The 22,721-nt window shown below is 55.3% G+C and overlaps 1 protein-coding gene across 1 annotated transcript in view; it reads left to right on the top strand.

Annotated features, from left to right (window-relative positions):
* The window catches only part of CNGB1 (cyclic nucleotide gated channel subunit beta 1), a 65,881-nt gene that overhangs the window by 28,321 nt on the left and 14,839 nt on the right, over window positions 1–22,721 (top strand). Inside the window, exons 18-28 of the mRNA XM_070261891.1 lie at window positions 2,487–2,649; window positions 5,634–5,741; window positions 7,694–7,851; window positions 8,952–9,107; window positions 10,112–10,320; window positions 11,319–11,369; window positions 11,623–11,709; window positions 13,556–13,620; window positions 14,410–14,532; window positions 20,155–20,296; window positions 21,029–21,188. Coding sequence (XP_070117992.1) covers window positions 2,487–2,649; window positions 5,634–5,741; window positions 7,694–7,851; window positions 8,952–9,107; window positions 10,112–10,320; window positions 11,319–11,369; window positions 11,623–11,709; window positions 13,556–13,620; window positions 14,410–14,532; window positions 20,155–20,296; window positions 21,029–21,188 — 1,422 coding nt within the window. The remainder of the gene's footprint in view (window positions 1–2,486; window positions 2,650–5,633; window positions 5,742–7,693; window positions 7,852–8,951; window positions 9,108–10,111; window positions 10,321–11,318; window positions 11,370–11,622; window positions 11,710–13,555; window positions 13,621–14,409; window positions 14,533–20,154; window positions 20,297–21,028; window positions 21,189–22,721) is intronic.

Below are 22,721 nucleotides of genomic sequence, written 5' to 3'. Positions count from 1 at the left end.
CACTCCCAAGGCTCCCCCAGCTTCCATTCCCACATCTCCCCCCTCGATTTTTGCTATACTCTCTAGCAACCCTACTTTTATTTGCTTACTATCTTTCTTTCCATGGATTGTCTTTTTTATTTAATTAAATGTATTTAAACAGGAAACTTTACATTACCATTAAAATGAAAACCAGCATTGCTTGCCATCAGTAGAAGGCATACATGGAAATAACCACAAACACACCGAAAACAAAGTGGTGTTGATGCTTTCTGGTGAAAGACGGGCCACATCTGGGGCGGCGGTCCTGCCACAGAGGGGATCCACAGCGTCAGAGAGGTGTTAAGGCCGTGGCAGCATCAATCCGAGACTTCCTCTCTGCCTATTCCGGGTCTAGAGAGAACTGAAGCGGGAGGGATCTTCTCATTCTATCTTATCCTTTGTCTTGTCTGTGACATCTAAACCCACCTGTGTCCTCCCTGGTCCCCGGGAGCCCCACACTTTGAGAAATATTCCCACTGACACACTGGGACAGCAGACTGAATCAGCTGTGGTGTGACACACGGTGACTCTAGATGCTGCAGACAAGGCGATGACAGCGTGGAGGAAGGATGGTACTCCCATGTGAACGGTGCTCGTGGCGCCTCTGAGCTGAGGTTTTGTTTGGACAGAGGCCTGTGTGTGTGCTGCTCATCCCCCTCGGAATGGGGTAAGAGTTTAAGCTCTGGGTCCACATCCTGGCCCTGCAGCAAGTGTCATAACCTCTCTGTGCCTCGGTTTCCTGAGCCACAAAATGAGGACAACCACCACCACGACCTCAGAGAGCGGCCGGGAAGGTGAAACGAAGGAATATCTATAAAGCACGTAGAGTTCAGTGCGACAGATGCCCGGCAGGCACAGAGGAAGCGCTTAGCCGTAAACAGTATTATTCTCTAAACCAATTTAATCATACAGTCTTATTCTTTATATTTTTAATAGTATTATTCTACAAATCAATGAAACATAAACCAATATAATTTCTATTCTGAGTGCCCACTCTGCCAAGCTGGCGGGAAACAAGATACCAGACACTGGGGTTTCCCTCCTCCCCGGGGCGACGGGGGTTGCAGGGTCTTTCCCAGGGCAGGGCAGGGGTGAGGGGAGCAGCTGCCCCTCCCGGGTCCCTGAGACGGCCTCGTGGATGGGGGACCAGGGCACTGTCAATGGCCCGGGGGCCACGCTGAGGCACCCTGGCCCTGAGCGTTTCTGAGCAGCTGCCCTCTTCCCTGCTGCCTCTGCTTGTCTTTTGAGGTCTCCCAGGAAGAGGGTCAGGCCCCTCGGCCTCAGCTCTCTCCTTCTTTCCACAGCCTGGGGCATCTCGTTAGTCTGGTGAAACTTCTTCCTGAAATTTTTTAAAACTTCTCGATTCCTGTTCATCCTCTTCCCCTGAGGGCTTAGGGTTTTAGTAAAAGAAACGCCAAAAAGTCTTGAGATCTGCTCAGATCCCCTCGGCCAAACTCTACCACGTGCTGGGTTTTCCCGTGATGGCCATTGAAAAAAAAGTCACATATCCAGGTGTTTCAAAGTGCTGCCCCCTCTCCATTTTGGGGGGTGTGCTGCTGCCTCGCTGGTGCCCAGGCCTGCGGCTGGCTGCTAGTGGGTGGTCCCACCTGGGCGTGGTGGGCACGGGGCACCATCTCAGCCCCTCAGCATCCTCTGAGCTCCTCCTCAGGGTGGACCTGACCCCACTGCCTGCCTGTCCTGGGGTGGGTAATGCAGCCTGAGGTTGGGCCACACTTGGGCTTCCCAGGGAGGACCCGATTCTCAGGATGTGGGACAGGGCGCCAGGCCTCCAGAGGCTGGGGGGGGGAGGGGTTTGGTTGATGAATTTTGGAGTGTCCTGGCTTGTACAAAAACAAGGAAATACCCAAACGGGTACCCAGACAGCGGTAACGCACACTCCAGAGACAGGCTGTGACCTCGATTGGAGGAAACCCCCAGATGTCTCCATCTGAGGCCCTCCCGAGCATAGGGCCACGTGCCCTCCTGCCCCACCTCCCCACAGGCCTGGCAAGGCATCAGCCCTCCTGCTTTGGGAGGGGGAAACTGAGGCCCAGAGAGAGAAGCAGCTGAGCCAGGCTGTGTTAGGCTAGGCCTTAGGACTTGGGCTCCCCCCGGCTCCTCATGTCCTCTCTCAGTGCTGCTCTCCCCGTCCCCCAGCCCTGGGGTCCTTGCTGCTTCTCCTGGCCCAGGGAAACCAGGCTGGGCTTTGGAAAACTGGACTCCAGGCTATGTCCAGGAGCTCCTGTGGCCCCATGGCTTCTTTTGTGGCTTCTGCACTGGTGGCTGCGGTGGCCTTGGCCCTCAGAGGGACCTGGACTCTGCATTCCTGCACGGACTGCATGGAGCTGTCCTGTGGGCCCCGTTGTGGGGCAGAGGCTGGCAGAGGTCCCCCCAAACACGCTTTCTGTGTCTTCCCTGGGGCCTGGCCCTTCTCTCTCTGACTCTGTCCTCTCCTCCCCCTCAAGTGCCCGGCACAGAGGAGCACCCGGAAGTGCAGGTGGAAGATGCCGATGCTGACAGCCAGCCCCTCATCGTGGAGGAGATCCCACCCTCCCCTGAGCTGCCACCACCTTCTCCTGCCAAATCCGACACCCTCACGGTCCCAGGCTCGGCCGCAGGCAACCACAGGTCACCCTTTATGCTTCTCTGGGCTTTTCACGGTACTGTGCCACCTGTCTACTTGGCAAAAGAGGCAACTGAGGCCAGAGAGGGGAAGCAGCTGGCCCAGGGTCACTCAGTGACTTGGTGTCAGAAGTGGGACTATGACCCCTGCTTCCTGGTTCCCCTAATTCCTGGCTTAGGGCTCTATAACGAGCTCTCCAGGAAGCTCTGTCTCAAAAACCCTCAAATGTACATTAGAATGGGGTAATAAATGTGACAGGCTAATTTCCACCCTCTTGTTTTATCATTAAATCATACAATGGACATACCAAATGGAAAAATACTGGAAAAATACTCACCCATAATCCTAGCACATCCGATACCTTGTCTATGGGCCCATGCTTCCGTGTGGTTTTAATTGGTGTGATTTGGATCACATCTCATTTGAGACCACATCTCATTTGTGAATCCTTTTCTGCATCGCTAGGCTGTCTTTTTAACACTCATTTATGACGGTTGCATGATATTCCTCCAGCTCTGTGTGCCAGAATGGACTTAAGAAATCCCCTCTTGCTGGACACTGTCCATCCAGTGCTGTGAACATCTCTTTGGTCTTCTGCTCTCTGCCCATGAGTTCCTTTCTCACAAGTGGGATTCCTGGTCAAGGTTGCACACATTTTTATGCCCTTGAGATAAATTTGTTGCTGCATTGGTAGAGTCGGTTTTGGACAACCTGAGCCAGGTAACTGAGAGCAGTCCTACATACAGCTGTAAGCAAGCTGTGAAGTGCAGTACAGTGCTTTGTGAATGACTATATTTAAGCTAAAGGGGAGCTGTCGGTGCTTCCCCTACACTGGCTGGATTAAGAGATGGTTCTTTTTTCTTGATTAATTTTTGCTCTCATCCATGAGCCCTTGAGTAATTTCTCAGCTGAGGTCAGGAGCCTGCCAGGGCGGACGAGATGGCTGGGTGTGGCAAACAGAGGGGCTCTCAGATTTTAATGTGGAGAAGAGTCACAATCTCACCCAGCCTCAGGACACAGCTCACAGCCCCATCAGTCCTCAAACTTAATTCATTGAATTATGCACAGAGTATACACAGCAGAAGAAATAGCAACACCATGGTTGCAGACATCTCGTCTATCTCCCTCTGTTCCCTTTGTAAGGGTGGGGGAACCGTACAGGCTGGGCTGAATGTGGATATTTGGGGGCAGGGAGGGGACCAGGATCACTTGGGACTAGACTCCAAGCCTCCTGCCTTCTGCTTATGGGCTGGGCCTGTGGGGCTCATCCCTTCATTCATTTATTCATTCGCAAACATCTATTGAACATCTTTATGAGCCAGGCTCTGAGCTCGGTGCTGGGGATGCATCAAGGGGAGGCCTGCCAGGGGCTGCCCTCATGGAGCTGCCATTCCAGTGGGGCTGAGATAGACAGTGAACAAGTAATTGAACAAACAGACTATTCCAGAGAGTGCTAAGTAGGATGCGACTGCGAGGAACTGGGGGGCTCTGCCTGAGCTTGGCCCCAGGAGGGGAGAGCCCTGATGCCTGACATGAGAGGCCAGCGGGGCTCTGCCTGTGGTCAGGGATGGAATGAGCCCTGGGGGCGGCTGATGGGAGCCGAAAAACCACCACAACCTCAGGCCCTCACAGAGGGGCACGTGGGCAAGGCCCTGCTCACAGCTTGAGGCTGCGGTTTGGAGCCAATCCCAGCTCACCACTTACCAGATGTCAGGCTTCAGGGAAGTCACTTAACCTTCCTGGGCCTCCATTTTCCCGTTGTAAGATGGGGATAAAACACCGCCTGTCTATGTGGATGTTGTCAGGATTCAGGAGCTGCTGTGCATTGAGATGCTCCGCACAGGGCCGGGCACCAGGCGGTGCTGGGGGAGGGCAGCTGCTGACTCAGTTCTCTCTCTGGGGCCTCTGGGGCCGGAGACGCTCTCCAGGCTGCAGTGCAGGAGGACCTGGAGCAGGAGGACTGAGTTTGGGGTCCCACCTGTGGAACTTTTGGCCTCAGTCTTCTCGTGCATGGTCATCCTTTTAATTAGAGTGTGAAAGAGGTGAATCCATGGGTGTAGCCATCTTAGGCGAGTTGGCAGAAGGGGATAGAGTAGTTTCAGAACCTTCTGGAATAAAGGCAAATGCTGCACGTCCGTCCCTCTGTATCCCTCCAGAAGCCCTAGTGGAGGAATCCTGATCACAGAGGTTGAGGATGGAAGAGTGCCGGGGGGGTCCACACCCAGACACCCTCCAACAAGATGCTAGTCCCTCCAGAGGCCGCCCCCCGGGCAGACTTGGAGGAATGGTGGGGACCCTGGGGATAACTGAATCTTCACCCTTCAGATAGGGACCCTGCAGCTCCGGGGGGATGGGACCTGCCCCAGGTCACACCACGAGCTGGAGACTGGGCTCCATGGCCCAGGAGGGTTTTCTTTTCCAGCCAGAAGCACATCTGCGAAGGGAGGGAGGCGGAGCTTCCAGGACAGCGAAGCCCTCAGGCCTTGTCCAGTAGCCGGAAGGTGGTGTGATAGAGACCGGAGGGGGGAGACGAGCTGGCTAGGGCAGCGACTTTAGACTCGGGGGGGAGGGGAGGAGGACATGTAAGCTGCGACCCGGCTGAGTGATGTGTCTCATTTAGTGGCGTAGGTTTAGTCCCATTCTACGGAGGGGGACACTGAGGTGGCTCAGAGAGTTTAAGTAACCTGCCAAGGTCACACACTGGGAAGACGCAGGGCTGGGGTGCAAGCTCGGGTTTGCCTGATCCCAAGTCAATGCCATTATTTTCACGCTAGGCCGTTGGACAGATGTGGAGATTGAGGTCCAGAGAGTGGCTATGCCCCTCTGTTCTCCCTTCTTGTCTCCCTGCAGGCAAGTGAGGACCCTTTGGCAGCACCATCTCCCACCCAGGATTCATTCGGCTCTGGGTGACGTGCAGGGCACAAAGCCAGTCTGCTTCCCCCTGGGGCCCCTGCCCTCGCTAAAGGCCCTTCCACGTCTGTCCTTGCAGGAAGGTGCTGCCCTCCCAAGATGATGAGGCTGAAGAGCTCAAGGTGCTGTCACCAGCTGAGTCCCCCGTGGTTGCCTGGTCGGACCCTGCCACCCGGCAGGGCACTGAGTGAGTGGGAGCCACCTGTGGGGTCTCAGAGAGTCTGAAGGCGGGGTGGGGATGGGTGGGTGAGGGGAGGTGAGTGAGGGGGAGTGGGATGTTTTTAGCACTCTCCACCACGAGGCGGACTTGGCCAGTGGCTTCCCAGCAATAAGACACGGGTGGGCCTCCTGCCCGGGTTCCCTCTGGCTGGCCCAGGAGTTCTGCAAAATCTGCAGAATGGGCTTGAACTCTGCACCAGCCGTGTTCAGAACCACAGGCAGCGGGCCCCGGGGACCCCACCGCATTACAAGGTCCCCAGGTGGCTGGGATACAGCTGGTCTGTGGGACGATGTTTAGAGCCTTCTGCGAGGGCACTGGGACCTGGGTCTCTGACATCTAACCGTCCTACGGGCTGGGCCAACGGAGATGTTTTCCTGAAGAGTCTGAGGGGTTCGTTGATGGTGAAGCCTCCAGCCCTGGGCTCTGGGACCCCCATCCCGCTCCCAACCGCAGCTCCTGGCACGGCCGCGGGAGACACTCAGCTTTTCTTCCAGTCTTTTTTCCTATCCATAATTTTTTGGAGTTTATGTTTAACAGAGTTGTGGAAAGTTCCGAAAAGTTAAAGAAGCAGGAAAAAAATCTGAAGCTCACCCCTAGTCCATGGTCCATTGTAGCACATGGTGGAGTCACATCTTACATAGTAGGGGAGGGCTAGGGTTAGGGGTTCATATCAGAAAATAAGGCAGAAATCAGGTATAATAACAAAATTCACCCTTGAAAACTCTTAAGGAGGTCCACGTGGAGAGAGCTACGTATTAGCTAGGGAGGCTGAGCCGCTGTAACAAATAGACCCCAAAGATTCAGTGGCTTGGGAACAGAAGATGTCTCATACGTCATGATCATGTCACTAATTGCATGTTTTAGGTCGGTAGAAGGCTCTGCTCCATGCAATCATTTAGGGACCCAGCTGACAGCACCTCTGCCACCTTCATGTGGCTTCCAAAATCCCACTGGTCACCAGTGGAAAGGGAAAATGCCAGGCCAGTCTTCAATAAGGAGGCCCAGGGTTACCTGTGTCATGTCCACTCACAGTCCACTGGTGAGAGCTCGCATGGCAACACCTGGGGAATGTTGTTCGCGGCCAGGTGTCCACGTCCCAGAGACCACTCCCCACAGGAGAGAACCAATGTGGGTGAGCAGCTCGTGTCTCCACCACACCCGGGAGCCATCTCTCATTAGGACCCCCACACTGGTGGTCTCCAGCCCAGCTTCCTCGACTGAGCACAGGAGGAGTAGCTGGCTGGAGTTTGAGGGCCTTGATGTAAGAAAAAAAAATAGATCCATAAATGCTAGTATTGCACTCAGCTCAGCGAGATGATCACAGTGAGGCCACTTTGGGGAGAGCCGTTCACACAGCGGGTCTCAACTCCACAAGGGCCCTAACCCCACGCTGAGTGGGGTGTCAGGCAGACTCTCACCCATTCTCTCTATCTGTCTGCCTGTCTCTCTTGTTGTGAGTGCATGCAGTTTAAATTCCTATGAGTTAAAAGGATATACAATGTATCCTCATGGTTTTTCCACCAGTTATTTCCTCAGCCTGAGAAAGCAGCTGCGTCCACTCTCTGATCTGTCCCACTTACCTCACGTGAACCCCAAACTGGGCCTAACGGCCTGGAACTGGGTTCCAAGAGTTTCTCCGTGAATGACAAGTGGGATCGAAGTTTTTTCGGAACTGCCTGTCTGAATCAGAGCCTCCGGGGTTCATTCTCTAAAAGCTGCGCCAGAGGCCCCGGGCGTGGTTCCCAGCCCGAACTGTCTCCTGGGAGACAGTGAGTTAGGGTTGATGTTTCTGACCTCAGGGGGAAACAGGGGGCCTTACCTCCTTCGGGCTGGGTGGGATGCAGACCCTGTTAGCTCTTGCCAGGGGCACAGAGGTCCCGTCCACGCAGTCTGCTCAGCTTTGGGCGGTGTGTCCTCAGTGACCAGGACCGCGCGGCCTCCACGGCCAGCCAGAACAGCGCCATCATCAACGACCGGCTGCAGGAGCTGGTGAAGCTTTTCAAGGAGCGGACAGAGAAGGTGAAGGAGAAGCTCATTGACCCCGACGTCACCTCCGATGAGGAGAGCCCCAAGCCCTGTGAGTCCAGAGCTGGGCATGGTCCACCCAGTGGGGGGGTGGGGCCCTAATGCCCCCTGTCACGTCATGGTGGGAGTGACCCCAAGGAAATGGTCGGGGTGCACAACGGCAGCCAGATCCCCACTCTCTGGCTTCTGGGTCCCATACGTACAGGACCCTGGGGAGGGAAGAAGGTCAAAGTTCTGACCAGTGATCCCATTGTACTTGGCTCCCCCTCCCACAGGGCAAGTCCCCTCATAGACCCTTCTGCCCCTTTCCCATGGGCTGGCAGGTGGTCACTATGGGACGGGACGTGTCTCATGGTCGTACACTCAGATGGTGTCCATAGTCCACTCTGGGAATAGACAGTCTTATTTTTCAAAGGCCCCAATTGCAATATTCTTATGGGGCTACCTGTAAGGTTTCTGCTTTCATGGTCCCAGGAGGAAATAAGAACCGTGGTCTTACCAGGGAGGTTTTCTAGGTCTTTCCAAAGGAGGGCTATGCCTTCGAACTCTTGGTGCTGACAATGGACCTAGCAGAGCCTGACTTCACAAGCCTAAAGCTAGAAACTAGCATATTGAACCTATGGGAGCCAGTCTCTAGGTCACGAGCAACATCGCCATAGGTGTGCAGGAAGGCTGTGTCCCCATTCCACGTCTTGTTTTAGAGATAAAGGAGCTGAGATTTCTGCTCTGAAAATGTAGAGCAATGTTTTCCTGATTCCTGGCCCTGGGTGATGGAAGTCCTGGGTGTGAAATGCTCCCATCCCGCAGAGGGAACCAAAGGGGTCCAAACAGACACACAAGCAGATGCTCAAGTTGGAAACATCCAACTGGCCCAGAAACTCCTCGTTTGGGGCAGCTCCTGAGAAGCAGTTCTAGACCGGTAGCTGGTAATAGTTTCTGGGCAGGCACCCAGGTCGCTGTTCACGACGGAGCTGTGGGGTTTGTTCCGGGAGAGCACCGGGGTTTCCGCACACAGGGCTCCCAGCAGGTTGCGGGACGGCGCCAAGGTCCCCCTCAGCTCTGGTTCCAGCGTCTGTCGTTTGCAGCCTTCTCTCTGCCTCCTCCACCTGAGCCTCAGGGCTGGGTCAGATGCTCACCACCTTCATCCCACAGCCCCAGCCAAGAAAGCCCCAGAGCCGGCCCCAGAAGCGAAGCCGGCAGAGGCGGGGCCGGCGGAGGAGGAGCATTACTGCGACATGCTCTGCTGCAAGTTCAAACGCCGCCCCTGGAAGAAGTACCAGTTTCCCCAGAGCATCGACCCGCTGACCAGTGAGTCCCGGGCGGGCAGAGGGCATCGCCACCGTGTCCTATGAGAGGGCAGGAGAGGGAGACGGGGGGAGGGAGTGCAAGAGGTAGGCTGGGAGGCCACGGATGTCCAAGGTTTGTGACCCAAAAGAAACAAACAATTCCCTGGAATAGGAACATAAGATCACACCCATCTCACAGACAGGGAAACTAAGGCACAGAGAAGTTAGCTGGCCTAAAGACACAACGAGTGATGGCAGACCCAGGCCTCCTGACTCCTGGCCCAGTCTGTTTTCTGCTCTGCTCTTACGGGCCCCTTCCTGGAGCTGCTGCTCTGAGCAGAAAAGGGAATAAGTTCCTCCAACCTCCAAAGTGAACTCCTCTGGCTTCCCTTTTAGCCCATGTTATATTCCTCGGGAATAACAACCTTCCACATGTGCACGGCGCTTGACAGTTTACGAAACACCTCCCTGCCCTTCTTATCTGACCTCTCCTTGTGACTTCTCTGAGGGGGGCACGGCAGGTGCCGCGGGGACTCTCCCAAGGTCACACGAGAAGTCATTTGGGGGGCAGGACTCCAGCCCTCGTGTCCGCTGTTCCTCTAAAATGACAAGTCACCTATGGTATCCATCCATCCATCCACCTGTCCATGTATCCATCTGTCTGTCCTCTATGCATTGTTTACTATTGTGTATTTACTAAGGCAGAAAAGACGTTTTTGGAAAAATTCAACAAGAAAGAGAGCAAAAGTGTTTCCTAGTTAGTTGTCTATTATCTAATAACACCGCCATATCCCCTCCTCAGAATACTCTGATTTATTAGAGCCTAGGGGTGATTTATGTTTAAATCAAAGATAGTTTTATGGTCCCCCATGCCCCAGCCCCAAGTTACAGAAGGGCCACATACAGCGTTCGTAGGAAAGTGCAGGCAGACAGGTGGAAAGAAGGAAGCCCCACTCTGACCCCACGGTGAGGAGCCCGCTCCGCTGATGTTCCAGCACATTCCCGCCCCTCCCTCCCTTTCCACAGACCTGATATACATCCTGTGGCTGTTCCTCGTGGTGCTGGCCTGGAACTGGAACTGCTGGCTGATTCCCGTGCGCTGGGCCTTCCCCTACCAGACGCCAGACAACATCCACCTCTGGCTGCTGATGGATTACCTGTGCGACCTCATCTACTTCCTGGACATCACCGTGTTCCAGATGCGCCTGCAGTTTGTCAGAGGAGGGGACATCATTGTGAGTCACAGGCAGGAGGAGGGGTGGCCGGGGGGCAGATCCTACAGCCCGAGCCTTCAGGGGACCGACCCCTGATGCTGTGATAGACAGCAAGATAAATGAGCAAGGAAATCTCCGGAACGTCTGCCTGTGCTTTGTTCAATAACACGGTACCCTTGATGTATTCAAATTATCCACACAAAGTATTGCTCAGGAGCGAAATGGCTCCGGGGTCACCTGATGGAATTAGAGACGGAGAAGCGGTCCGGAGAAGGGCCTTTAGTGAGGGTGCACCTGGTTCAACCCGTGGTCGACCACAACTAGCTGTATCGCCTCTCTGAGCCTCAGTTTCCTCATCTGTACAATGGGGATAGTAATTCTTCCCACCTCGGAGTCTTGCCGTGAGGATGGATTGAGGTGATGTCTGCAGGGTGCTCAGCACAAGTAACTGCTGGCAACTGACATATCCTGGGGGTCCTGCAAAGAGCCCACTACACTTACCAGAGAGGAAACTGAAGCCCTGACTGTGACTTGGCTGAAGCAGGAGACGCAGTCTTCGTCTCCTTGTGCAGGTCACTTACCACCCCGCCCCCCGCCGCCCCTCCGCTCCGCCGCCCCTGCCCCTGCCCGGCAGAGCCTGCTCTCCTGTGTACCGACAAGCGGAGGTTGTGCCTCTGAAACAATTTAGAGCAAAAAGCATTCCTGGCCCGCTCAGAGCAGTAACCAGCTCCTCAGTAAATGAGGTTGCCAATAAGCTCAACATCCTGCTTTTCGTCCAAGAAATCAGACTCTAGCTGGATGACCTTGGACCACGCCCTCCCCGCTGGGGGCTGGACCTCCCCACCTGTAGCCCCGCCCCCAGGCTTGCACCGAAGCCCGGCTGGTCCACTCGGGGCGTCCGTGGGGCTGTTACTCTGATAGGAAGGCGGAAGTTCTGCGAGATTTTCCATCGCTGCTCCCACGGGCTCAGGCACTCAGCTCTCGGGCCATTTCACGGTCGTGACTTTATTTTCCTCCAGACGGACAAAAAGGAGATGCGCGACAACTACCTGAAATCCCGCCGCTTTAAGGTGGGTGCAGCGGGCACAGGCTTCCGCGGGGGCTCGGGAGGTGGGGGCTCTGGGGCGGGGTGATGCGGCCCCGCCAGGACCGCGCAGGCCGGGTGGCCAATCAGAGGCTTGCTGGCTGGAGGCCTTCCGCCCCCAGTTCTAGGCGCTCCTGGGCCTTTCCATTGAAGGGGGAGACCCCCGCGCCCCGTCGCTGCCCCACCCCAGCCCCGCGATGACTAAGTTTTCCTCTCTCCGCTGTCCCGCCGGATTCCAGATGGACGTGCTCTGCCTCCTGCCCTTGGACTTTCTCTACTTGAAATTCGGGGTGAATCCCCTCCTGCGCTTGCCCCGCTGCTTGAAGGTGAGACAGTGGGCTCCTCCTACGCCGCCTTCGGTTCCTCCCTGCTCTGCACCAGCACTGGCCCCCTAATGGCTGCCCCGAGCAGCCCTGGGGAGTGGCAGGTGTCGGGGAGTGGTGGCCCGGGGCGACATAGGAAGTTGCTTACGCTGGCTAGGGGTCCTGTGGTGCTGTGTGTTAGGTATTGTTCCGGAGGCTTTACAAGTGCTTACTCCTCAATCCCATGCAGTGAGCGTTGTTAGAACCAGCATTTTACAAATGAGAAGTCTGAGGCAAAGAGAGGTTAAGTAACTTGCCCAAGGTCACACAGGTAGGAAGGAGTGGAGTCCAGATTTGAACCCAGGCAGTCTGTCTCCACTGTCTGAGCTTTCAGTAACTATAGAGACTTTCGAGAGAGGGACTTCTGCTTTATGATGGTCTGCATCCAAAAGATGGGGAAACCGAGACTTGGAAAGCTTGGGTGACTTGCCCAAGGTCACAGGAGCCAGGAAGTGCCCGGGAGGGATTTGAATGTGCAGCCCCGACACCTGTTTTATCGTTGGTTGTTGCTCACTGTCATTACAGCCCTTCCTCCTGCCACTAGGGCAGAGCTGGTGTCCCAGCAAGGGTGACCCAGTGTGGAGTGGAGACGTGGTCACTGTTTTTTAATGTGACCAGCGTGGACAACCAGTCGGAGCACTTGGGATCCCCCAAATCAATTTTTCTGGCCGACCCATTAAATTCCTCTCTCTCCTTCCGTGATGGCTGATGCCTCTCCCCTAAAACGGTAATGAGGGAATTTGCAAAAGAGGCCAACGCAGTAAGCTTAATAACCCGGAGACACGGGGAGGAGAAAGAAAGGAAGAGCGCAAGTACCCCAGGAAAGAAAGCACAGCTTGCTGGAATTGAGCACGGAAGCTGCTTCTGAGCTTCCTGGCTGCCAAGGGGAAGGGGGAAACTGGAAGTGGCACCAGTCTTGGCTGATGCGGGCCAGCCTCCTGGGGCTGCAGAGGTTGCTTTAGAGCCCAGCGTCGGAGTGAGTAAGGTTGGATCCACAGGCCGAGTCTCACTCCCAGTGCAGAGGTGGGATCCACATCTCGGTTCACGTGGTGGTAGTGAGCGTGCGTCACACAGGCGCCTAGTGGTTAGCACGAAATTCTTTGAGCCCAAAGTGAGGGATCCGAGTCCACGGTCCTTCTGTGTCCTGTGCCAACTCTGGACGGAAATTAGAATGAACACCGGGGCGATCGCTGGCGTGTCTCTTAGGAAATCTTCATCCATTCATTTTCGAATATCGAACAACACGTGTGCAGAGATTTAAAGGTGGAGTAGCATAATGAAAAGAGCTTGTGGTTCTCAGTCCAGTCTGGTTTGAATCTCTGTCACTTACCAGCTGTGTGCTTTGGGCAGATTACTCAACTTCTCTGACTGGCAGTTTCCTCTCTGTAGAAGGAGAACAATAATACGGGCCTCATGTGTGGATAGGGGGTAAGGCAACGTGTGCAAATTGCGGGCATCAGAGGTGCTTGCTAAAGAGGAGTTATTGTTATACTTTTATGATTATAAATAAGCCTTTGGGGGATACAAGTTAGGGCTGTGAGGGATGCTGTTTCTTATAAAACTGTTTATTTTATAAGTAAACATTGAAAACAGGGTCTTTTAACCTGGGACCCACATAGCCCTAACGTTTCATGATAGGATTCAGAAGGTCCAGGAGACCCTGAGATTGTAAATGCTCCTCCTCCAGCTGCTCGCACCGGGGCTGCAGAAAGAGCCCTGGGTCCTGGTGCCCGTGGGGAGGGGCCGGGCAGGCGAGGGCGGCGGCCACCCCCAGACAGCAGGCCGCCCTGACACGTGCTCTTCCTCCCAGTACATGGCCTTCTTCGAGTTTAACAACCGCCTGGAAGCTATCCTCAGCAAAGCCTACGTCTACAGGTGAGACCGCCTCTCTCTCTCACACACGCATGCACACACACGCACACGCACGAGGCAGGACGTTTGCAGCCAGGCATGCTCTACCCACATCGCTTCTCCTTTCCAGCTACCCTGGCCCCCTCGCCACCGGAAGCCTGACCTCTTCCTGGCCCTTCTCCGAAGGGATGTTTGCTTTTTAGAGAACCAGGAATGTCCCATTTCCCCCAATTGTGAGGAGGGCATGAGTAGGTTGACACGCACGGCTCCCCCTCATTTCCAGGGAGGCTGGCCTCATTTTGGCCTCAGCTCAGGGAACTGACCCCCTCAGCTGCTCAGACATAGGGGGAATGGATGTATGGACCGTCAAACGGACATCCGAGGATGGGGTGCAAGACCAACCAGGCCACTTGTGGGGACAGGCTCCTCTCCACATCTTTCACGGAGTGGCCCTTCTCTGCATGCGTCTGTCCCTTCTTTGCCCCTCTCGGCTCCTCCACTCCCTTGGAACTGTCCCTGCAGGTAGCTTTGTGCCACTGCCAGCCCGTAGTCTTGGCAACTTTCCATTCAACGCCACCATTCCTGACTGGCACAGTCTCAAAGAGCATCCGGTGGGCCCCGTCCAGCCACTGGCTGGTTCCCATCGGCCAGGTGTCCCTCCAGCCGGGCAGAGCCATGTAGCTCCAACAGGGAGACCTCTGAAGTGGGCATCCGGGGAGTGAGATCTGGCCCGCTGCCTGCAGTCCTGACCCCTGGGGGAGATGTCACAGCTGCCCATTCTGCTGCTGTGCTCACGGCTTCCTTCTCCTGCAGGGTTATCAGGACCACGGCCTACCTGCTCTACAGTCTACACTTGAACTCGTGTCTGTATTACTGGGCATCCGCCTATCAGGGCATCGGCTCCACGCACTGGGTTTACGATGGCGTGGGAAACAGGTGAGCTACAGTCCTCCTCCTGGGGCCACAATTCACGGGACAAAGGCTCCAAGAAAGGAGGCCACCTCTCTCCCCAGGAGCCACTGGCGTGGTAAAGTTCCAGGACCAAGTCTCCAGGTCCTGTCTAAGCTAACACTTCCTGAGCACCTGCCACATGCCAGACAGAGGGGGCGCAGACATGAACAGGACCTCCTAGAAAGACCCTTTCAGCATCCTAAAGTCTAGGAGAGTTGGCCAGTTCACCTCACATGTGCGTCCCCTGCTCTACCCCACGGGCACAGCCGAGTGGGAGGGAAGCTGGAGGATACTTCTCAACACAGCTCCCCGGGCATCACCAGCCCGCGAGGGAGGAGCTGGCGCACAGGTGAAACCTACTTGCTGATCCAGGGAGCTGCCCTTCTTTGTGGGGCGTGCTCAAGTGATGATGATGATGGCGGTGATGATAATAATAATAATAGCAGTGAGCATTGGAGGACACTTATTATGGACCAGTCCTGTTCTGAGCACCTAACATAGTAACTCGCTTAACCCTCCCAACAGTGACACGAGATGGTTTCTGTCATCACCCCCATTTTACAGATGAGGCAACAGCTGGGGAGTGACTCCCAAGGTCACAGGGTTCATAAGTTAGAAAGCTGGCATTTGAACCCAGGCAGCGTCGCTACAGGTTAACGCTCTGCATGGTGCTGTAGAGGGGTGGCGGAGGTGGCGGGAGATGGCCACTTCTGAAAAGTTAAGTTTGATCTTGACCTTGGTAGGTGGAGAGAAAGGGCAGAGGATCCGGGGGGCAGGGAACGGCGTGAATAAAGGGGCAGAGTTGCAAGATAGTGGAGTCCAGGAGCTGTGAGCAGCCCTATGACCGGAGGGGGCAGGTGTGTGGAAGGATCTGGAAAGGCAGGCAGGGCCGGGTCCCCGAGCAGCCTCCCCATCTGAGAAGCTGGAAGCTCGCCTTCTAGAGCTGCGCTGTCTGATGCCGTGGCCACCAGCCAGGCGGGCTGCCGAGGACTCGCCATGCGAGCGCCACCGAGACATGCAGGAGGCGCGAGACACACGTGGGACTCGGAAGATGTGACAAAACGTGCAAACCATCTTACTGTTGACTTTAAAAATACTGGTTACACGTTGAAATGACATGAATTTTGATATTTTGGGTTAACTAAAATACATCATTGAAATTAATTTCACCTGTTCCTTTCACTTTTCAAAAATATATCTGCTACGAAACTTGAAGGTACACACGTGGGTCCATTGTGCCGTTACTGGACAGCGCTGCTCTAGATGCCGGGGACCAGCCAGGGTTTCTCGTCTGCTGCTCCTTGTCTGATTACGAGAGAAAGATCAGGAACATACTCCCCTCTCCTATGTTACTTTGATTCTAAGATGCAGTCAATTATATGACACATTATTGAGTCAACACAGCTTTTTAGAAAAAAAAGAAATGTTGCCCTAAATGTACATATGGATCGTAAGATAATCCCAATTTTAGAAATGTGGAAAAATATGTCACCAATAAGGAAATAGAATAATATAATATTGTGCATATTTTCCCATCATTAAATTTTGAAAACCACAATGTTGATACCCACCATACAGATACTCCACCGTTTATCTAGCCATTTTCTTATCATTGGCCACTTAAGATGCTTCCAGGTTTTCGCTGTGACACATGATGCTGTAGTGAACATCTGCATAGATGAGCCTTGTCCTCTCTCCCCATAAGAAATTCCTAAAGGGGCATGGCAAGGCCAAGGGTCTGAACATTTTTTTTTTAAACTTCTTTTTTGGTGAGGAAGATTGGCCCTGAGCTCACACCGGTTGCCAATCTTCCTCTCCCCCCTCCCCCCCAAAGCCCCAGCATATAGTTGTATATCCTTGTTGCAAGTCATTCTGGCTCTGCTATATGTGACACCACCACAGTGTGGCTTGATGAGTGGTGTATAGGTCTGTGCCCAGGATCCAAACTGGCAAACCCTGGGCCGCCGAAGTGGAGCACACAAACTTAACCACTTGGCCACGGGCCCAGCCCCTGAACATTTTTAAAGTTTTGAAAAATTAACATTATTTTCATGAATGGAGTATTTTCTTGGAGCAGTTTTAGGTTCACAGAGCAGTCCACTGGGCAGTGCAGAGAGGTCCCGGAAGGCGCCTCCCCTGTGTGCTCGCTGCGTCTCGGGAGCTGCCCCGTTCACCCTCTCACCCCCTGCCTGTCAAAGCCGTTTAGGCCAGAGGATGACAGGGTGCAGGGGGGTCTCAAAAGGTGACTCTCACGATGATGGCTGATGGGAGGATGGACTGGGGAGGACAGGCAGGAAGCAGGCGAAGTGGTCGGAGGGATGCCGGTCTGTCTGTTAGAACAACAGAGAGGCCAAGACAAAAAGTTTTCGGGATCAGGGGGCGGGAGGGCGGTGCAGGAAGGAGACAGGAAGCACGTGGGGTCAAGATCAGGGTTGAGCCTGGAGATTCAGGGCACAGGCTTTAGCGACAGGAGGCCAGGGTGTGAGTCCTGGAGCTGCCACCTGCTTGCCGTGGACAGGTGACTTCTGTCCTCTGGGTGTGTGTCCTGATCTGCAAATGGTACTGATGACGGGCCCCCCCACAGCGTGAAGAGGGAAGCCGTGAGGATTAGGTCTGAGTCACTGGTCCAGTGCCAGGCCATAGCAGGTGACGTGGGGGAAGAGTCCAGGGGGTCAGTTAGTCACCTCAGGGGGGCCCTGCCTCGCCCTGGGAGGTGCCCAGCAGTGACGCAAAGTGTTCTCGGTCTAGCTGTCAACACCTCCACCTCCTCTGAGCAGTGGCTTCCAGGCTGCCCTGGAGCGGGCGGTGGCTCGTGTCCGAGGTGGCCTTTTTGTAGTGTGGTTGTTCATCCACAATGTGCCGTTCTCAGTATGATGCCCCATCCTCGGCCACAGCGGCCATGACTGTCGCCTTCTGCAATGGGCCTGTGGCCTGAGGGCGGCCACCCCTGTATAGAGATGTCCAGAGGACAGGCAGCCTGGGCGGGCAGGAGGTGAACCCTGACATCCATCGTGGGGTGCAGCATGTCGGGCCGGGGTCCGGTCCCTGCCTCGCCACTGGCGCTGCTCCCTGTTCCCCTCGGCTGAGCCCGTGTGCAGCCCTGCTCCTGAGCCCACGGCTAGATCATTCCTTCCTTCCTTCCTTCATCCCCTCCCGAGGGGGCGGAGAGGACTCAAAGCCCCCTTCTAAGCAAAGGGACAAACAGAAGCTAGTCTTGCTCTGTGACCTCGGGTTGGCCTTTACCCTTGCTGAGACTCGATTTCCCCATCTGCACCATGGGGGTGGTGTCACATTTGGATTTCTTGTGATAAAAAATACACACATGTGTAACACATCCAGCCGGTGCCTTGACTGGAGTCAGTGACCCACTTCCTAGCTAAGGCCATTCTTATGGAGAAGCCGCCATACCAGACAAGGGGCTCCTAACCGGGGTCCAGAGATTGAAGGGAGGCAGAAGCCCCCCCTAGAAATTGGAGCTAACTTTTGAGAACATGTTGGTTTTCCTAAGGAGAAGGTTCTTAGCTTTCCTCAAAGGGGTTTGTACCCCAAGAAGCTAAGAAGCCACATCCTGGGGCCGGGCCTGGCGCCCCCATCGTGGGTGGGCCTGGGAAGGAATGGAGAGCCGGGAAGGGAGAAGACAGGGGACGCAGTCGGGGACCTCCTCCTGCAAGGCCCTCTCAGAGCCCTCGCCTCTCAGCGGGGGAGGGGCACACTTTCTTGGCAGCACATTTTTTCCCAAATGAAGTCTATGAAGAACCCCAATATATGGAGAAGTCACGAGGAGCAAAGCAGGATTCCTCTAGAAGTCCAGCATCGCGGATAATAGCTTTCTAAGTAGTGGCCGTTTGTGGAGTGCCTGCCTTGGGCCAGCACTTGAGAACCCGAGTTCCTACACATCTGGGTCCCTCATCCTGCTCTGCTTCTGCCCAGCCTGGCCATGCAGGGGTCCCCTAGAGCCAGTGGCACGGAAGACACAAAGACTTCAGGGAGGCACCAAGACGCGCCATGCCAATGGAAGAGTCCTCCAACCAGGAAGGGCTGGGGGAAAGCCGGAGGTGTGGGGACATTGCTCAGGTCTTCCATCTGTTGGTGGCCCAGCAGCCCCCACACCCAGCTCCCAGGCGGCACCCAGCTCAGTCCCACTAAAGGCTGCTTCGAGCGCCCTCTCGTGGCCAGGACCAGTATGGCGGGGGTCTGACCCAGCAGGCCTGCGCCATGTTGAGAGTTCTGTGCACCAGGTGGTATGAGCTGCAGGCTGGCCAGAGCCCTGCCCAAGGCCTTGCAGGGGATCAGAGGCAGAGCCCCCCAACAACCTCTATGCCCCCACCCACCGCTCATTGTATGTTCACCTGTCTATCCCCACTAGACAGTGAGCTTCTTGAGGACAAAGGCGAGTCTGTTGCACTGCAGGCACGTGGCAGGCGCCAGTGACATTCACCGAGAGCCCAGCATGTGCCAGGTGCTCTTCTAGCACCTCATGTCGTCCTCGTGCCCACTCTGTGAAGGACGTTCCGCTGCCATGCCCATCTTAGGAGAGGGAGGCTGAGGTCACGCGGCTAGAAAGGGGCAGAGCTGCGTGTGAGCCTAGGGGGTCCCCCAGCTCCAGAGCCCAGGCTCTAACTGTGATGCTGCATAACTGGCAGGTGCACGGAGCCCGGGGAGGACCAGGTTAGGGTCGTCCTCAGACCAGATGATTGCCACCAGGGTGATGTTCTCAATTTCAGAGCTGAGCAGGGACCCTGGAAGCGTGGGTGTATCAGGACACTGATGTGGTTTCTGTGTCCACAAACCCCTGGCAGGAGGACAGGAAGGCCAAGGACAGCTGGCTGGGATTGCCCCCTCTCGCACCCCCGCCGACCTCGCCCTTCACTGACCCTGGGAGGGCACAGCCTGAGGGTGTGGACAGGCTATGAGAGACTCTGCCTGCTTTGTGACAATGAGACTAGCTCGGGGCATTTCCTATGCCTTTTACCACACAGCAGGACCACATCCCCCATCCATCCCTTCCTGTGTCCAGGGGTTACCGAGGGCGGTGACAGCTCAGAGAAGCTGATGACGCCCTGGGTTCTAGTCTCGGCTCTGGAACTTGCCAGCTGGTGGCCATGGGTGTTCCTTTTCCCTTTGGGGGCCTCAGTGTCACTATCTGGAAAATGGGTGGGTGTGGGGGAGGGTCATAAAAGGTAGTCTTCAAGATATCTTCCAACTTGATGTTGCTCTTGCTTTCCATGAACCAGCATGGCAGGACAGCAAAGGAAAGCGTGTGGAAATGGGAAGAATGTTGAGGGAAATGGAGGAAACCCAGGCATCAGGAGTCAGAAAGTCGGATTTCGAGCAGTCTCCTGAAGCCTCAGTCTCCACATCTGTAAATGGGGACGATGACATGTCCCTCCAGGGCTGGGGCAGAGCTGTGACCAGGCCAGATAGACCTGCGAACATGCTCTGCGGCCTGCAGAGTGCTCTGCGGCAGTGGGAGGCTGTTTTTCTTGCACTTAGGGACTGTAAATGGTTTTCGTTTTTGCACAATGCACATCTGTCAGAGCCGGGCCACCCAGGGACGGCAGGGTGGGGCCTGTGATGACTGGGGTCCCCTTTCTCTTCCCTCCCTAGTTACATTCGCTGTTACTACTGGGCTGTGAAGACTCTCATCACCATCGGCGGGCTCCCCGACCCCCAGACGCTCTTTGAAATTGTCTTCCAGCTGCTGAACTATTTCACGGGCGTCTTCGCTTTCTCTGTGATGATCGGACAGGTGGCTGGGTCTCTAGTCTGGTTACCCCTCAACCTGCCTGCAGGGCCCACTGTCTCCCACTGCTGCCAGGAGGGTCCCCATCTGTGCCCATTCCTTTCGGACTAAGCCCAGGAAAGAGCACTGGACCTCGAGTCAGGAGCCTGGAGCTCTGGGACCCGCTGGGTGAAGGCGGTGGTGGAGGTCCCTCTCTTAGGTCATTTGCCATTTGAACTGTCAGTCCCCTTGGGATGTTTGGGAGAGCTGGGCTGAATGGCTTTCTGCAAAGGCTGAGGGTGTGGGCTGCTCCCATGGAGAGAAACCCCTGGGGGTTGCTAATGTGCTGGGGACACAGCTCACATTACAGTCAGTGCAGGAGGTGACCATCAGTGGTCCTAGGCATTACCTTTGAGGGGCCCTACCCCGAGGAGCAGCACACTGGGTTCACATATCCTCCAGCGTGAGGTCAAAGTGGCCTCTGGCACCGAGGGGCCACCTTGTGCCAGAATCAGCCCGGCTCCTGTGTGGCCCCAGGGACCTGAGGCCACCAAGAGGCCAGCAGCCTCACTCCTCCCATCTGACGTCCTCGCTGGAGGCAGGATGTCCCCTATCAGCAAAACCCCTGCGTGTGGACATGGATCTCTCCGCTGATCTCCCCCACCCCCGGAAGCGCGCCCCCCTGGTCTGTGTAGAGCAGATGTAAAGCCCATTGCATGGCCCCACTCTGACCCAGCGGCTTCCTTGCCCTTGTCCCAGATGAGAGACGTGGTGGGGGCCGCCACTGCGGGGCAGACCTACTACCGCAGCTGCATGGACAGCACGGTGAAGTACATGAACTTCTACAAGATCCCCAGGTCCGTGCAGAACCGGGTCAAGACCTGGTACGAGTACACCTGGCACTCCCAAGGCATGCTGGGTAAGACCCGCCCCCTGCCACCAGCTCCCCCTCGACTGCTGTCAGCCCGCGCCCTGCCTTCCTGCCCTCGGCCTGTGTCCCTGAGGCCCTCAGCTCCGGGGCCTCTCTTGGCTGTGGTCCCAACCTCTAAGTGAGAGGGGCCTGGGGAGGCTTGTGAGGTGCCCCAAGCTGGGCCATTGGAGACCCCTGAAGACTCGAGGGGCTTGTCTTCTAGACGCTCCACCCACCTCACGATGCATCCCCATCAGAGATGGAGGTACTGTTGAAATCGGGAGAGAAGGAGACACACTCTTTCTGTCTCTGTCTCTCTCTCTTTCCATGTATATACATACATCTATATTTTTTGGTAAATTTTTGATGTTATACTTTGCTTCTGAAATTACTCAGCTCTAACCACGTGTTTAATTCACCGTTGTTTCTGCCTCCTCGTCAGTGGCAGTGTGGTCAGTGATTCTCGCAAAGTGGGAGAATCTACCCATAAATTGTTTCCACATGTAGTGAGGTTTTCATGGATTCTAAATGGAACCCTTAATGAAATTAGAATGTGCTAATTGCATGTTAATTAATTTTAATTTTTTTCCAGCTTTTTTACCTTTGGGAGCTGGTCATTTTGTTTTCAGAGCTTACATGTCATTTTGGGGGTCTCTGAAAACCCTGTAGGCCCCTGGCGCTGTGGCTAGAGCCCCCCACCTCCCTCAGCCAAACAAAAGGGGCCCACGGGGTCCCCTCTGGTCTCGAGGAAGGCACGCTTCAGCCCCGAGGTTTCCTGGGCTGGGGTGTTGGCAAGTCTGTGGACGATGAGTGTAGAATCTTCGTTATTATCTGTTGCTGGTGCACAGGGCTCTACAGTTTACAAGGCAGGGTCACATCCATGATCTCATTCCATTCTGGTGACAGCTTTGTGAGATCCGTGTCGCTGCCCCCTTTCACGGGGGCACACACTGAGGACCAGAGAGGGCCCTGACCTACCCAGACGCACCCAGAGCTGGAGCCCATAAGTGACTGTGGTGCGGTGGGAGGGGCAGGGGGCTGGTCAGGCGGTGCTTTCCTGTGTCCAGTCCCTGCGCTCACTCTGTGCCAGGCTCTCTGCTGGGCACCACAGACCCCATGGTGGCAAAACAACCTTGTCCCCTGCTCTCCTGGGACACGCTCTGGAGCCCAACGGCTTGGCTGGAGTCCTGATTCTGTCCCCCCGGGCTGTGTGGCCGCGGGCAAGTCACTGCCCTCTGGAGCCTCCCTTTGCTTGTTTGTAAAGTGGGGATTACAGTGGTGGGCACCTCCCGGGCTGCTGGGGGCATTTAATAAAATCATCTTCACCAAACACTCTGTGAAAATGGTGTTCGGATACTTTAGTTCTTGCTAATGTTCGTATAGTCTGAGTAGGGGAGACAGATGCCTAACAAACAATTACAATAAAGGGTGTGAGAAGTGTGACAGCATGGGGACTGCTAACATAATAACTGAGTGGGGGGATCTCAAGGGAAGGCTTCCTGGAGGAGGTGGCTTTAGTGCCAGGTTCTGAAGGATGAGTAA

This window comes from Equus caballus, chromosome 3 (genome assembly GCF_041296265.1).
Source record: "Equus caballus isolate H_3958 breed thoroughbred chromosome 3, TB-T2T, whole genome shotgun sequence".
In the NCBI taxonomy this organism is placed as follows: Eukaryota; Metazoa; Chordata; class Mammalia; order Perissodactyla; family Equidae; genus Equus; species Equus caballus.
This window is presented reverse-complemented; position numbering and strand designations above follow the sequence as displayed.